Below are 17,019 nucleotides of genomic sequence, written 5' to 3'. Positions count from 1 at the left end.
ATAACATAAAAATATAAATCATTCTCATGCATTTTTATGTTCAAGAAGTTGCGTTAATGGTAAGAAGTAATTTATTTATTATTGGTTGGTGTTGGGCTTGCCCTCCTGGGGGTTCTTCAGACCACCAAGCACCGACATGAGAGCCTGGTTTTGGGGTTAAAATATTGTTTTGTTTTTCAATTAGTCTCTCAGTTGCTTTCCAGCAATTGTCTTTTTCTCTTTCGTCCTCATTCGCCCTCTGGCTCCAGCCCCAACCCTGTCTCTCCTCCTGGCTGCTGCTTGTAACAGAGCAACAGGTGATTAGATAACAAGGCCCAGGTGGGCCATCTACGCACCTGTCACTGATTTTGAGGCCGGTCCTGGCAACATCCTGCTTTGCTGCAGGCCTACAGGCCACGCCCCTTCCGCAATTAGCTTCAGAATAACAATGTCATTACAAAGAATAAGAGACCTATTATACCCTGGAAATGTTGGTCATACTTAAAAATGCACGCGTTTTGTTGTGTTCAGTGTTAAAAAATATATTATATGGCTCTTAGGGAAATACATTTTAAAATATTTGGCTTCTTGGCTCTCTCAGCCAAAAATGTTCCCGACCCTGCTGTGTCAAACTCAAATACAGGGTGGGCCAACATTTTAAACGGAACAAAGCCGCGGGCCAAGGTTGAACAAATTAACCTTTTAATAGGGACCCAAACAAGTTTTGCATTAAATATTGAACAAGCAAGGCTTATATAACTTTAGTGACATGCAAAATCCAGTTTCAAATAATAATAATAATAATAATAAAATATCAATGGCATATCGAATAAAATTTAAATAAAAATGTAATGCCTTTTTTTTCCATTTGCAATCTTCTGAGGTAAATATAAAAACATTTCCACAGGCTAATAGTAAATTTGAAAATAAAATAACAATAATGAATAAACCAGTCATTCAAGCCTTGAAGTAACAAGAGAAAATGCATGAATAAAACGTTAATTATTGGACAGTTTGCTGGAAGTTTCCCGGAAGAGTTGGTGCTGCAAGGGGTTCTGGGTATTTGTTCTGTTGTGTTACGGTGCGGATGTTCACCCGAAATGTGTTTGTCATTCTTGTTTGGTGTGGGTTCACAGTGTGGCGCATATTTGTAACAGTGCTAAAGTTGTTTATATGGCCACCCTCAGTGTGACCTGTATGGCTGTGGACCAAGTATGCATTGCATTCACTTGTGTGTGTGTGTGTGTAAAAGCCACAAATATTATGTAACACGCTGTTAGTATGGAGGAAAAGTGGACGTGACGACAGGTTGTAGAGAACGCTAAAGGCAGTGCCTTAAAGGCACGCCCCCAATATAATTGTCCAGGTGGAAATCGGTAGAAATTCGGGAGAATGGTTGCCCCGGGAGATTTTCGGGAGGGGCACTGAACTTCGGGAGTCTACCGGGAAAATTAGGAGGGTTGGCAAGTATGAGTATTAGCGGTGAATGCGGTGTTACAGCGGCACCGACGCTGTATAACACCGGCGGGCCAGCTCTAATGCTAAATTGATATTGGCTCAAGGGCCAAATTAAATTACACGGCAGGCCAGATTTGGCCCGCGAGCCAGAGTTTGACACCAATGCTCTAAAGCAGGGGTAGGGAACCTATAGCTCTAGAGCCAGATGTGGCTCTTTTGATGGATGCATCTGGCTCTCAGATTAATCTTAGCTGACATTGCTTAACACGATAAGAAATGTATATTTCCACTGGTAATCGGAGTTAAAAATAATGTTTCAAATACAAAACATTCTCCTGCATTTTAATCCATCCATCCATTTTCTAACGCATCTGTTCAAGAAGGCGCATAAATGGTAAGAAGTATTCTATTTATTATTGGTTAGCTTCAGAATAAAAATGTTATTAAAAAGAATATGAGAGTTATTGTACTCAAAAAATGTTGAGGTTACTTAAAAATGCACGCATTTAGTTGTTTTCTGTCACAACAAGGCTTGGACGTGGATTGAGTGAGCTCCTTCGACGCAGCGGGATTACAGGACGAGCCAGGCGTGAATTCAGGTACATGATTTATTAAATAAACAAACAAACTACAAAAAGGCAAACCAAGGACGCGCTCTGTGGCGGATAAAAATCTATACTATACTTAAAACAAAACAGCACAATGGCATGACTATATACAAACAAAACAAAACTAGCACAATGGCATAAATACAAAAAAAACTTAAATGGCATGGAACTGTGGACAAGGACGTGAAGGATTGAACAGCATGGGTAGGGTGCGTGCGAGTGTGAAGATCCCAGAATGATGAACAGAAAGAAAATTACTTAAATTCTGGCTGTGATAATCAGGAACAGGTGCAGGACCGAGGGCAGGGGCGTGACAAGGTGGGAACTAATACGTTGGCATGGAAACAAACACAACCAGGAAGTGCAAAACGTGACTGAATGTCCAAAATCAAAAACATAACATGACAAAACAAATCATGATCCATAGGTGTGACATTTTCAGTGTTAAAAAAAATAATATAAGGCTCTCATGGAAATACATTTTAGAATATTTGGCTTTCATGGCTCTCTCAGTGGAGGAGTTCAAGTACCTAGGAGTCTTGTTCACAAGTGGGGGAAGAGTGGATCGTGAGATCGACAGGCGGATCGGTGCGGCGTCTTCAGTAATGCGGACGTTGTACCGATCCGTTGTGGTGAAGAAGGAGCTGAGCCGGAAGGCAAAGCTCTCAATTTACCGGTCGATCTACGTTCCCATCCTCACCTATGGTCATGGGCTTTGGGTCATGACCGAAAGGATAAGATCACGGGTACAAGCGGCCGAAATGAGTTTCCTCCGCCGTGTGGCGGGGCTCTCCCTAAGAGATAGGGTGAGAAGCTCTGCCATCCGGGAGGAACTCAAAGTAAAGCCGCTGCTCCTCCACATGGAGAGGAGCCAGATGAGGTGGTTTGGGCATCTGGTCAGGATGCCACCCGAACGCCTCCCGAGGGAGGTGTTAAGGGCACGTCCAACCGGTAGGAGGCCACGGGGAAGACCCAGGACACGTTGGGAAGACTATGTCTCCCGGCTGGCCTGGGAACGCCTCGGGATCCCCCGGGAAGAGCTAGACGAAGTGGCTGGGGAGAGGGAAGTCTGGGCTTCCCTGCTTAGGCTGCTGCCCCCGCGACCCGACCTCGGATAAGCAGGAGAAGATGGATGGATGGGCTCTCTCAGCCAGAAAGGTTCCCGACCTCTGCTCTAAAGTAACAGTACTCTTACTTGAGTACAATTTCTGGCTACTCTACCCACCTCTGCCTATGGCGCGGTGTGCCTAATGAAAAGGCCTGCTGTGGGTATCTCACTTTCTTTTCTTAGCTGGCTTATTCAGCCTCCTTTCTGCTCGCCGGGAGGGACACAAAGTGTTCTCCCAAATAGGAGCGCCTAAAAATAAACCGCAGGCTTCGACCCCCCCCCCCCCCCCCCCCCACCCACAAGACCGGTAAACCCGAGCCGCGCACCCCCGCATGAGCACATGGACCCCGGGGTGACGTGTCCCGGGTGGTCTTTATAAAAGACCGCGGCCGTCACTCCGGACATTCAAGTTAAACACGCCGCGGGGGAGAAACAGCAGTCGGAATTGACGTCGTCCGAAGTGCGCGCTGAAACTTTTTTTTGTCTTCGTTGTTTATTTGCGCACCTGAGTGTGTGTTCCGTCCGCCGCCATGACGAGCAACAACTACAGCGAGGAGCCGCAGTACCGCCAGGCCGACCTGGGCGAGGGGGAGGAGGACGACGAGATGCCGGCCACGGAGAAGGACCTGGCCGAGGACGCGCCGTGGAAGAAGATCCAGCAGAACACTTTCACCCGCTGGTGCAACGAGCACCTCAAGTGCGTCAACAAGACCATCAGCGACCTGCAGCGGGACTTCACCGACGGCCTGAAGCTGGTCTCGCTGCTGGAGGTGCTGAGCCAGAAGAAGATGTACCGGAAGCACCACAGCCGCCCCAATTTCCGGCAGATGAAGCTGGAGAACGTGTCCGTGGCCCTGGAGTTCTTGGAGCGGGAGCACATCAAGCTGGTCTCCATTGGTGAGTGACTTCCAGAACCAGGCTGGGGGGGCTGGGGAGTTTCTGACCAACCCCAAGTGGTACACTTAAAGACCTACTGAAATGAGATTTTCTTATTTAAACAGGGATAGCAGGTCCATTCTATGTGTCAAACTTGATCGATATTGCCATATTTTTGCTGAAAGGATTTAGTAGAGAACATCGACGATAAAGTTCGCAACTTTTGGTCGCTGATAAAAAAGCCTTGCCTGTACCGGAAGTAGCAGACGACATGCGCGTGATGTCACGGGTTGTAGGCCTCCTCACATCTGAACATTGTTTACAATCATAGCCAGCAGCAGCTAGAGCTATTCGGACCGAGAAAGCGACAATTTCCCCATTAATTTGAGCGAGGGTGAAAGATTCGTGGATGAGGAAATTTAGAGTGAAGGATTAGAAAAAAAAAAGAAAAAAAAAGGCGAGGGCAGTGAGAGCGATTCAGATGTTGTTAGACACATCCATCCATCCATTTCCTACCGCTTATTCCCTTGGATGGATTTTCAGAAGATTGGATTTTTTTAACAGCTTTTTTGTGGAATACCTGATGGCCTACTGAAATGAGATATTCTTATTTAAACGGGGATAGCAGGTCCATTCTATGTGTCATACTTGATCATTTCGCGATATTGCCATATTTTTGCTGAAAGGATTTAGTAGAGAACATCCACGTTAAAGTTCGCAACTTTTGGTCGCTGATAAAAAAGCCCTCCCTTAACCGGAAGTATGTGCGCGTGATGTCACGAGTTGCAGGGCTCCACACATATTCACATTGTTTATAAAGGGAGCAATTCGGATCGAGAAAGCGACAATTTCCCCATTAATTTGAGCAAGGATGAAAGATTCGTGAATTAGGATATTGATAGTGAAGGACTAGGAAAAAAAAAAAAAGCGACAACTCCGGTCGGCGGAAGTGTGAGCGTTTCAGATGTAATTAGACACATTTACTAGGATAATTCTGGAAGATCCTTTATCTGTTTATTAATTGAATAGTGTTTTAGTGAGATTTTAAAGATTGTAAAGACATACCTCAAGGTCGGATGGTTGCAGTGAAAAAGCAGTGTCTCAGAGAGAAGCCGAGGAGCCAAGTTCACAGCTGCCTTTTTTGACATGACAGCTACTGCGGGACGACGAATAATCCATTGATGTCTCCGGTAAGATATATATCACAATTTCCCCATCCAAAAGAATGCTGATTGACGTAGAGAAACATGTTTGCTTGACCGCTCTGTGTTAAAAACAAAGAAACACCGGCTGTGTCTCGGTGCTAAATGCAGCTGCAACCCGAGACGTCAAACGCACGCGTCATCATACGAGTCATCATACCGCGACGTTTTCAACAGGACACTCGGCGAGAAATTTAAAATTGCAATTTAGTAAACTAAAAAGGCCGTATTGGCATATTTCATCATTGATATATAAACTATCAGACTGCGTGGTCGGTAGTAAGGCCTACTGAAATGAGATTTTCATATTTAAACAGGGATAGCAGGTCCATTTTATGTGTCATACTTGATCATTTCGCGATATTGCCATATTTTTGCTGAAAGGATTTAGTAGAGAACATCCACGATAAAGTTCGCAACTTTTGGTCGCTGATAAAAAAGCCTTGCCTGTACCGGAAGTAGCAGACTATGCGTGCGTGATGTCACGGGTTGTAGGCCTCCTCACATCCTCACATTGTTTACAATCATAGCCAGCAGCAGCTAGAGCTATTCGGACCGAGAAAAGCGACAATTTCCCCATTAATTTGAGCAAGGATGAAAGATTCGTGGATGAGAAAATTTAGAGTGAAGGATTAGAAAAAAAAAAAAAAAAGGCGAGGGCAGTGAGAGCGATTCAGATGTTGTTAGACACATCCATCCATCCATCCATTTTCTACCGCTTATTCCCTTTCGGGGTCGCGGGGGGCGCTGGCGCCTATCTCAGCTACAATCGGGCGGAAGGCAGGGTACACCCTGGACAAGTCGCCACCTCATCGCAGGGCTAACACAGATAGACAGACAACATTCACACTCACATTCACACACTAGGGCCAATTTAGTGTTGCCAATCAACCTATCCCCAGGTGCATGTCTTTGGAAGTGGGAGGAAGCCGGAGTACCCGGAGGGAACCCACGCATTCACGGGGAGAACATGCAAACTCCACACAGAAAGATCCCGAGCCTGGATTTGAACCCAGGACTGCAGGAACTTCTTATTGTGAGGCAGACGCACTAACCCCTCTACCACCGTGAAGCCTGTTAGACACATTTAGACACATTTACCAGGATAATTCTGGAAAATCCCTGTGTTACTAGTCTTTTAGTGAGATTATAAAATACCTGAAATTCGGAGGGGTGTGTTGACCCAGAGTCTCTGAGGGAAGCTTCGCAGCTGCAGCAAGACAGAAGCTCCGCTGATGTCTCCGGTAAAAGCAGACTTATTACCACAATTTTCTCACCAAAAAAAAGCCGGTTGACATTTGGTCGGGATCCATGTTCGCTTGACCGCTCGGATCCATATTAAAGCTTAATCTTCGGGAATTTTGAACTGTGTTTGTGTTGCTAAAGGCTAAAAGCTTCCCACCTCCATCCTTCTACTCTGACTTGTCCATTATTAATTAAACAAATTACAAAAGATTCAGCAACACAGATGTCCAGAATACTGCTTAATTATGCGATTAAAGCAGACTACTTATAGCTTGGATCGAGCTGGAAAATACCGTCCGCTACAACCCGAGACGTTTAACGCACGCGTCATCATACGAGTCATCATACCGCGACGTTTTCAACACGACACTTCGCGAGAAATTTAAAATTGCAATTTAGTTAACTAAAAAGGCCGTATTGTCATATTTCATCATTGATATATAAACTATCAGACTGCGTGGTCGGTAGTAAGGCCTACTGAAATTAGATTTTCATATTTAAACAGGGATAGCAGGTCCATTTTATGTGTCATACTTGATCATTTCGCGATATTACCATATTTTTGCTGAACGGATTTAGTAGAGAACATCGACGATAAAGTTCGCAACTTTTAGTCGCTAATAAAAAAGCCTTGCCTGTACCGGAAGTAGCAGACGATGTGCGCGTGATGTCACGGGTTGTAGGCCTCCTCACATCTTCACATTGTTTACAATCATAGCCAGCAGCAGCGAGAGCGATCCGGACCGAGAAAGCGACGATTTCCCCATTAATTTGAGCGAGGATGAAAGATTCGTGGATGAGGAAAATGAGAGTGAAGGACTACATTCAGATGTTATTACACAAGTTTACTAGGATAATTCTGGAAAATCCCTCATCTGCTTATTGTGTTACGAGTTTTATAGTGAGATTATATGGTCGTACCTGTACAACCTGAAGGTCGGCCCCGCACCTTTTTTTCAGCACCAGTCGACGGGTGGTGGCGATGCCTATCTCTGCTCTTCGCAAGGGACCCTCTTCGAAACACGATCTTTCGAAATGATCGCTGCATAATACACTGTACTTTGTGTGTGTGGTCCAATCCAACCGTGTTCGCTTGACCGTTCTGTTCCATAGTAAAGCTTCACCGTCATCTTTCGGGAATGTAAACAATGAAACACCGGCTGTGTTTGTGTTGCCAAAGGCGGCCGCAATACACCGTTTCCTATCTACAGCTTTCTTCTTTGATGTCTCCATTATTCATTGAACAAATACGAAAAGATTCAGGAGCACAGAAGTCCAGAATACTGTGGAATTATGCGATGAAAACAGACGAAATATAGCTGGGAACGGTGTTGGAACCAAATGTCCTCTACGATGCGTGACGTCACCGAATGCGTCATCATACCGCGACATTTCAGCAGGATACTTCGGCGCGAAATTTAAAAATTGCAATTTAGTAAACTAACCCGGCCGTATTGGCATGTGTTGCAATGTTAAGATTTCATCATTGATATATAAACTATCAGACTGCGTAAACAATGAAACACCGGCTGTGTTTGTGTTGCCAAAGGCGGCCGCAATACACCGCTTCCCACCTACAGCTTTCTTCTTTGACGTCTCCATTATTCATTGAACAAATTGCAAAAGATTCGGCAACACAGAAATCCAGAATACTGTGGAATTATGCGATGAAAATAGACGACATATAGCTGGGAACGGTGTTGGAACAAAATGTCCTCTACAATGCGTGACGTCACCGAATGCGTCATCATACCGCGACGTTTTAGCAGGATACTTTGGCGCGAAATTTAAAAATTGCAATTTAGTAAACTAACCCGGCCGTATTGGCATGTGTTGCAATGTTAAGATTTCATCATTGATATATAAACTATCAGAATGCGTAAACAATGAAACACCGGCTGTGTTTGTGTTGTCAAAGGCGGCCGAAATACACCACTTCCCACCTTCAGCTTTCTTCTTTGACGTCTCCATTATTCATTGAACAAATTGCAAAAGATTCAGCAACACAGAAGTCCAGAATACTGTGGAATTATGCGATGACAACAGACGACATATAGCTGGGAACGGTGTTGGAACAAAATGTCCTCTACGATGCGTGACGTCACCGAATGAGTCATCATACCGCGACGTTTCAGCAGGATACTTCGGCGCAAAATTTAAAAATTGCAATTTAGTAAACTAAACCGGCCATATTGGCATGTGTTGCAATGTTAATATTTCATCGTTGATATATAAACTATCAGACTGCGTGGTCGGTAGTAGTAGGTTTCAGTAGGCCTTTAAAGTACCAATGATAGTCACACACACACACACACCCTTGATCACCCCCGTGGGAGGTGAGGGGAGCAGTGAGCAGCAGCGGTGACCACGCCCGGTAATAATTTTTGGTGATTTTACCCCCAATTCCAACCCTTGATGCCGAATGCCAAGCAGGTAGGTAATGGGTCCCATTTTTATAGTTATTGGTATGTCTCGGCCGGGGTTTGAACTCACGACCTACCGATCTCAGGGCGGACACTCTAACCACTAGGCCACTATTATTGTATGCTTTGTCAAAAGTTTACATACACTTGTAAATGACATAATGTCATGGCTGTCTTGAGTTTCCAATCATTTCTCATTTTTTTTTGTGATGGAGTGATCGGAGCACATACTTGTTGGTCCAAAAAAAAAACATTCATCAATATTGGTTCTTTTATGAATTTTTTATGGGTCTACTGAAAATGTAAACAAATCTGATGTGTCAAAAGTATACATACAGCAATGTTAATATTTGCTTACATGTCCCTTGGCAAGTTTCACTGCAATGCGGCGATCTTGGTAGGCATCCACAAGCTTCTGGTTGGAGTTTTGACCACTGGTTTTCTGACACGGACTTGTTTCTTCAGCATTGTCCACACATGACTTTGGGAAGGCCATTCTAAAACCTTGACTCTTGCCTGATTGAGCCATTCCGTTACCACTTTTGACGTGTGTTTGGGGTCATTGTCCTGTTGGAACACCCAACTGCGGCCAAGACCCAACCACCGGACTCAAAATTCTAGGTTGTCCGGAAAAATTTTGGAAGTCATCCTCCTTTTTCATTGTCCCATTTACTCTCTGTAAAGCACCAGTTCAATTGGCAGCAAAAACAGGCCCAGACCATAATACTACCACCACCATGCTTGACGGTAGGTTTGGTGTTCCTCGGATTAAATGCCTCACCTTTTCTCCTCCATACATATTGCAGGGTATTGTGGCCAAATAGCTCAATTTTTGTTTCATCTGACTTTACATGGACAAAAATAAGACTTTCAGGAGAAAAGTTTTGTGGTCACCACATCTGCCGTCCCCTCCAAGGTTTCTCATTGACCCACTGGGTTGAGTTTTTCCTTGCCCTGATGTGGGATCCGAGCCGAGGATGTCGTTGTGACTTGTACAGCCCTTTGAGACACTCGTGCTTTAGGGTTGTATGAATTAACATTGATTGATTGATTGATTGAAGAAACAAATTCATGTCAGAGAACCAACAAATTTAGCTGAGCTACACCAATTTTGTCAAGAGGAGTGGTCAAAAATTCAACCAGAAGCTTGTAGATGTCTACCAAAAGTCCCTTATTGCAGTGAAACTTGCCAAGCGACATGTAAGAACCAAACTTCATGAATGTTTTTTTTGTGACCAACAAGTATGTACTCCAATCACTCTATAACAAAAAAAATGAGAAATGATTGGAAACTCAAGACAGCCATGACATTATGTTCTTTACAAGTGTGCGTAAACTTTTGACCACGACTGTATGTACGTCTCCGCATAACATTGTATCCTTATTAACAATAAAGAAAACAAACAAACAAAAATCAATTAACTTACAAAAAATAACTTTCTTCTTAACATTGTAACAGAAAATACATTGACTATAAAATCAATATATTAATATATTTAAAATATATATTAGGCAGTTGTAGTTATACACTGTGACTGGCACGGTCACAAACTATATATAACTAACTACTGTATAAATATTAATATTTTTTGACTGACTAGAAATATGATTCTGAACAAATTTAATAAACTAAATAAATAATAATAAAGGGAGAGTAACTTGTAGCATAGCTACATTTAACGGAGAGTAACTTATAGCTTAGCTGCAATTAATGGAAAGTAACTTGTTGCTAAGATACATTTCATGGAGAGTAACTTGTAGGTCAGCTACATTTAACAGAGAGTAACTTTTAGCTTACTAAGGAGAGTAACTTGTAATTTAGCTACTTTTAACGGAGATTAACTTGTATCTTAACTACATTTCATGGCGAGTAACTTGTAGCTTAGCTACATTTAAAGGAGAGTAACTTGTAGTTTAGCTACATGTAATGGAGAGTAACGTGTAGCTTAGCTACATTTAACGGAGAGTAACTTATAGGTTAGCTACATTTCATGGAGATTAACTTGTAGCTTAGCTACATTTAACGGAGAGTAACTTGTAGCTTAGCGTCATGGAGAATAATTTGAATAAGTTACTCTCCATATTTAATGGAGAGTAACTTGTAGTTAAGCTATATATAATAGACAGTAACTTGTAGCTTAGCTACATTTAACCTAGAGTAACTTGTAGCTTAGCTACATTTAATGGAGAGTACTTTGTAGCTTAGCTTCATTTAATGGCGAGTAACTTGTAGCTAAGCTACATTTAACGGTGAATAACTTGTAGCTCAGCCATATTTAATGGAGAGTACCTTGTATCTTAGCTACATTTAACGGAGAGTAACTTGTAGCTTAACTACAGTTAACAGAGAGGAATTTGTAGATTAGCTACATTTCATAGTAAGTAACTTGTAGCTTAGCTACATTTAATGGAGAGTAACTCGTAGCTAAGCTACATTTAACAAAGAGTAACTTGTAGCTAAGCTATATATGTTAGAGAGTAACTTGTAGCTTAGCTACATTTAACCTAGAGTAACTTGTAGCTTAGCTACATTTAATGGAGAGTAACTTGCAGCTAAGCTATATTTAATGGTGAATAACTTGTAGCTCAGCCATATTTAATGGAGAGTACCTTGTATCTTAGCTACATTTAACGGAGAGTAACTTGTAGCTTAGCTACAGTTAACAGAGAGGAATTTGTAGCTTAGCTACATTTCATAGTAAGTAACTTGTAGCTTAGCTACATTTAATGGAGAGTAACTCGTAGTTAAGCTACATTTAACAAAGAGTAACTTGTAGCTTAGCTACATTTCAAAGAGAGTAACTTGTAGCTTAACTACATTTAATGGAGAGTAACTTGTAGTTTAGCTACATTTAACGGAGAGTAACTTGTAGCTTAGCTACATTTCAAAGAGAATAACTTGTAGCTTAGCTACATTTAATGGAGAGTAACTTGTAGTTTAGCTACATTTAATAGAGAGTAACTTGTAGCTTAACTAAATTTAACGAAGAGTAACTTGTAGCTTAACTAAATTTAATGGAGAGAAACTTGTAGCTTAGCCACATTTAACAGAGAATAATTTGTAGCTTAGCCACATTTAACAGAGAGAAACTTGTATCTTAGCTACATTTCATTTAGTGTAACTTGTAGCTTAGCTACATTTAAAGGAGAGTAACTTGTAGTTTAGCTGCATTTAACAGAGAGTAACTTATAGCTTAGCTGCATTTAATGGAGAGTAACTTGTAGCTTAGCTACATTTAATGGAGAGTAACTTGTAGCTTAGCTACATTTAATGGAGAGTAACTTGTAGTTTACTACATTTTCCAAGTAGCTTGTTCATCACTACAAGATGAGGAATTGTGGTTTACTATGGTGTAGTATTCTATTTCGGGGATTAATAACAGTGTACCACATTACAGTGAAATTCCCAATGTGGCCGAGGCTTTGCCGGGTTGACCGTGAAGGCCACGTCCACTCAACACGGGCTTGTCCCTGCGGATAAGGGCAAAGGTCACGCAGGCTAACGCAGCGTATCGTGTTCACGCATGTCGCCCACAAAGATCTGGTCGGCCTTCTGGACAATAAAGGTCACGGAATGGTTTGAGCGCACGCCCTGTGTATCCGAGCTCACGCTGTCAGAGGCGGTAAAAAGGCCGGAGTCGCACATACGTGCCAGCGTGCGTCAGCGCGGCGTTTTGACGGACGTCTTCTTGTGCTCCCAGTTGGCAACACGGTCCCGCGGTGACACTTGGCCACACCTGACTGTGCCATTCAAACTGCCGCCAAACACACACAGGAATGACACAAAAACAGCTGCCTGGTCACTGAAATTCATTCTGGACTTAAATGACTCTTGGGTCAGATTTCCACCAAGGTAAAATAATCCCAAACTGTCTTTCTAACACTACTTATGGCTGTCTAAATGGTAAATAGAAAACAGAATACCGCATTTCCTTGTATTGCCGCTGGGTAAATAGTATACTGACGGGTCAAACTCGTTTCGCAAAATATTATTTTTATTTGCGCATGTCTAGAATTTCCCCCGGGTCAAACTCGTTTCGCAAAATAATTAGCATATGCCTAGAATTTCCGCAGGGTCAAACTCGTCACGTCATGAGTGACACTTGACCTGTCATCATTTTCAAAATGGAGGAGGCTGATTTCAATAATTTTAATTCGCATAGAGGGAAGAAGATTAAGAGCTATTCAGTCGGATTTAAGGTCCAAGCTATTGAATATGCTAAAAAGAACAGTAAGCAGCTATGTTTTATTAATATACCGTAGCTGCGTGTGTCAAATATGAGTCATTAAATGACTACCGCCTCCGGGTGGTAGAGGGCGCTAGTGATCCTTCTTGCGACTACTCGGCTGCAGAAGAAGTGACAACAAGCAGCAAGAGTGAGCAGCAATTGTTTATTTTTTCCTTTTGCTTGCACCTTTATCATGGAGGTTAACATATCTTAAATAAAACAGTTTTCTAAACTGGACTTTCCATCGAAGCAGGAGGTAATAAAGGAAGATCTCCATCGAGACAGAGAGCCTTTTAAAACTGAAGAAAGATAAGGAAGACTTCTATAAACAAGTTATCGATGCTTTTGATCAGAAGGAGCTGTGCATGGACTTCATTTATAAGTAAATGTAATACTATAGTAACGTTTTTTTTTTAAAGTAAATGTGCTTTTCATGATGTATCCTTACATCACACTCAAATTTATAAGCGCAGGCCTAAATTTACTGCATGCCTCAGAGGTTTTAAATTAATTAGCGCCCCGGCGGCAATTCAAGGAAATACGGTACAATGATTTGCAAATCCTTCTCAACTTATATTCAATTGAATAGACTGCAAAGTCAAGATATTTAATGTTCCTACTGAGGGACTTCATATTTTATTTGCAAATAATCATTAACTTAGAATTTAATGACAGCAACACATTGCAAAAAAGTTTTCACAGGGGCCTTTTTTACCACTGTGTTACATGGCCTTTCCTTTTAACAACACTCAGTAAACGTTTGGGAACTGAGGAGAGCCTTTTTAGAAGTGGAATTCTGTCACGTTCTCGCTTGATGTATAGCTTAAGTTGGGGGTAGGGAACCTATGGTTCTAGAGCCAGATGTGGTTCTTTTAATGACTGCATCTGGCTCTCAGGTAAATCTGAGCTGACGTTGCTTAACACCATAAGTAATGAATAATTCCACTTGTAATCACAGTGTTAAAAATAATGTTCAAAATATAAAACATTCTCGTGCTTTTTTAATCCGTCCATCCGTTACCTACCACACCTGTTCAAGAAGTTGCATTAATGGTAAGAAGTAATTTATTTATTATTGGTTAGTGTAGGGCTTGCCCTCATGGGGGTTCTTCAGACCCCCAAACACCGACATGAGAGCCTGTTTCAGGGTTACAATATTTTTTTTTTCTTCAATAAGTCTCTCAGTTGCTTTCCAGCAATTGTCTTTTTCTCTTTCGTTCTCGCTCGCACTCTGGCTCCAGCCTCAACCCCGTCTCTCCTCCTGGCTGCTGCTTATAACATAGCGACAGGTGATTAGATAACAAGGCCCAGGTGGGCCATCTACGCACCTGCCGCTTCGCTGCAGGTCCACAGGCCACGCCCCCTCCACAGTTAGCTTTGATTGATTGATTGGTTGATTGATTGATACTTTTATTAGTAGATTGCACAGTTCAGTACATATTCCGTACAATTGACCACTAAATGGTAACACCCGAATAAGTTTTTCAGCTTGTTTAAGTCGGGGTCCACGTTAATCAATTCATGGTGATCAAGCTTCAGAATAACACTTTTATTACAAAGTATAAGAGACTTATTATACTCTAGAAATGTTGAGATTACTTAAAAATGCAAGCGTTTAGTTGTGTTCAGTGTTAAAATAAATATTACATGGCTCTTACAGAAATACATTTTAAAATATTTGGCTTCTTGGCTCTCTCTGCCAAAAAGATACCCGACCCCTGGCTTAAGTTGTTCAACAGTTCAGGGTCTCCGTTGTGGTATTTTAGGCCTCACATTTTTAATGGGAGACAGGTCTGGACTACAGGCAGGCCAGTCTAGTACCCACACTCTTTTACTTTAAACCCACGCTGTTGTACCACGTTTTGCTGAAATAAGCAGGGGCGTCCATGATAACGTTGCTTGAATGGCAACATATGTTGCTCCAAAACCTGAATGTACCTTTCAGCATTAATGGTGCCTTCACAGATGTGTAAGTTACCCATGCCGTGGGCACTAATACACCCCCATACCATCACAGATGTTGAGATCGGTAGGTTGTGAGTTCAAAACCCGACCGAGTCATACCAAAAATGATAAAAATGTGACCTGTTACCTCCCTGCTTGGCACTCGGCCTCAAGGTTTGGGATTGGGGGATAAATCACCAAAAATTAATCCCGGGCGTGGCACCGCTGCTGCTCACTGCTCCCCTCACTTCCAAGGGGGTGCTCAAGGGGATGGGTCAAATGCAGAGGACAAATTTCACCACACCTGGTGTGTGTGCGACAATCATTGGTACTTTAACCTTAACTTTATAATCAATATATCAGTGTGCATTTTCTTTTAGAGGAAGTTAGATGTTTTTTGTTTTCATTGCTGCTATTTTAACAGTTTTTTAACTGATTTTAACAAGGTTATTATTATAATTTTTTTAGCAATTTGACGTTTTTTTTTTTTTTAAATAAACATTTTATTAGTCATTTTAATGTTTGTAACAGCTGAAAGAACGGCACAGTTGCAGCATGAATACACATTTATGAGTGAATGAGTCATCTTTGTAAGTTTGTTAGTAAGCACATGCCCGAAATAACTTAAGTTGCATTTAGAAGTCGCTGTAAAAATAAGAGCCATTAAATATGTGTACGCCTTGTCGACTAATCGTTAAGATAATTGTGGACTAATCCACTATGAAAATAGTCGTTAGTTGCAGCCCTAAAAAAAAACAGCTAAAGTTATATAAAAATAATTGCAAAAATGTAAAGTGCAACAAGACAAAGTTTAAATGTTGATATTAATACATTATAGTGCAGTCCTGATACCAAATTGTATTTCGATACTTTTTGGTACTTTTCAATACTTTTTTATAAATACAGAGTACCACAAAAAATAGCATTATTGGCTTTATTTAAACAAAAAAAAAAATCTTAGGGTATATTAAAGATATGTTTCTTTATTGCAAGTTTGTCCTTAAATAAAACAGTGAACATACTAGACAACTTGTCTTTTAGTAGTAAGTAAACAAACAAAAGCTCCTAATGAATCAGCTGACATATGCAGTAACATATTGTGTCACTTATCTACCTGTTATTTTGTCTAAATTATGAGGGACAAACTGTAAAAAAAATCATTATCAATCTACGGTATCATTTATTGTTAATATCTGCTTACTGTCAGTCAATACTGGTACTTTTCAAAGGTGGTATAGTACCGATTTCAATTGATGAGTACCGCAATATTTTATTAGTACCGGTATACCGTACAACCGGTATACGGTACTAAAACATTATTATTGCAAGTTTGTCCTTAAATAAAAGAGTGACCATACTAGACAACTTGTCTTTTAGTAGTAAGTAAACAAAGTATGCAATAACATATTGTGTCACTTATCTACCTATTATTTTGTCTAAATTATGAGGGACAAACTGTAAAAAAAATCATTATTAATCTACGGTATCATTTACTGTTAATATCTGCTTACTGTCAGTCAATACCGGTACTTTTCAAAGGTGGTATAGTACCGATTTCAATTGATGAGTACCGCAATATTTTATTAGTACCGGTATACCGTACAACCGGTATACGGTACTAAAACATTATTATTGCAAGTTTGTCCTTAAATAAAAGAGTGACCATACTAGACAACTTGTCTTTTAGTAGTAAGTAAACAAAGTATGCAATAACATATTGTGTCACTTATCTACCTATTATTTTGTCTAAATTATGAGGGACAAACTGTAAAAAAATCATTATTAATCTACGGTATCATTTACTGTTAATATCTGCTTACTGTCAGTCAATACCGGTACTTTTCAAAGGTGGTATATAGTACCGATTTCAATTGATGAGTATCGCTATTCTTTATTAGTACCGGTATACCGTACAACCCTAGTTCAAAATAGGGTTGTCCCAATACC

The 17,019-nt window shown here is 41.2% G+C and overlaps 1 protein-coding gene across 2 annotated transcripts in view; it reads left to right on the top strand.

Annotated features, from left to right (window-relative positions):
- Positions 1–3,510: 3,510 nt before the first annotated feature.
- LOC133549120 (filamin-C-like) overlaps positions 3,511–17,019 on the top strand; it is a 151,990-nt gene continuing 138,481 nt past the window's right edge. For both annotated transcript variants that reach the window (XM_061894259.1, XM_061894258.1), the window contains exon 1: positions 3,511–4,050. In XM_061894259.1, the coding sequence (XP_061750243.1) occupies positions 3,684–4,050 (367 nt within the window). In that variant the 5' untranslated portion in view covers positions 3,511–3,683. The remainder of the gene's footprint in view (positions 4,051–17,019) is intronic.

The sequence above is a fragment of the Nerophis ophidion genome, linkage group LG03, assembly GCF_033978795.1.
Source record: "Nerophis ophidion isolate RoL-2023_Sa linkage group LG03, RoL_Noph_v1.0, whole genome shotgun sequence".
Classification (NCBI taxonomy): domain Eukaryota; kingdom Metazoa; phylum Chordata; class Actinopteri; order Syngnathiformes; family Syngnathidae; genus Nerophis; species Nerophis ophidion.
Note: the sequence above shows the minus strand (reverse complement) of the source record. Positions and strands in the feature narration are given on the sequence as shown.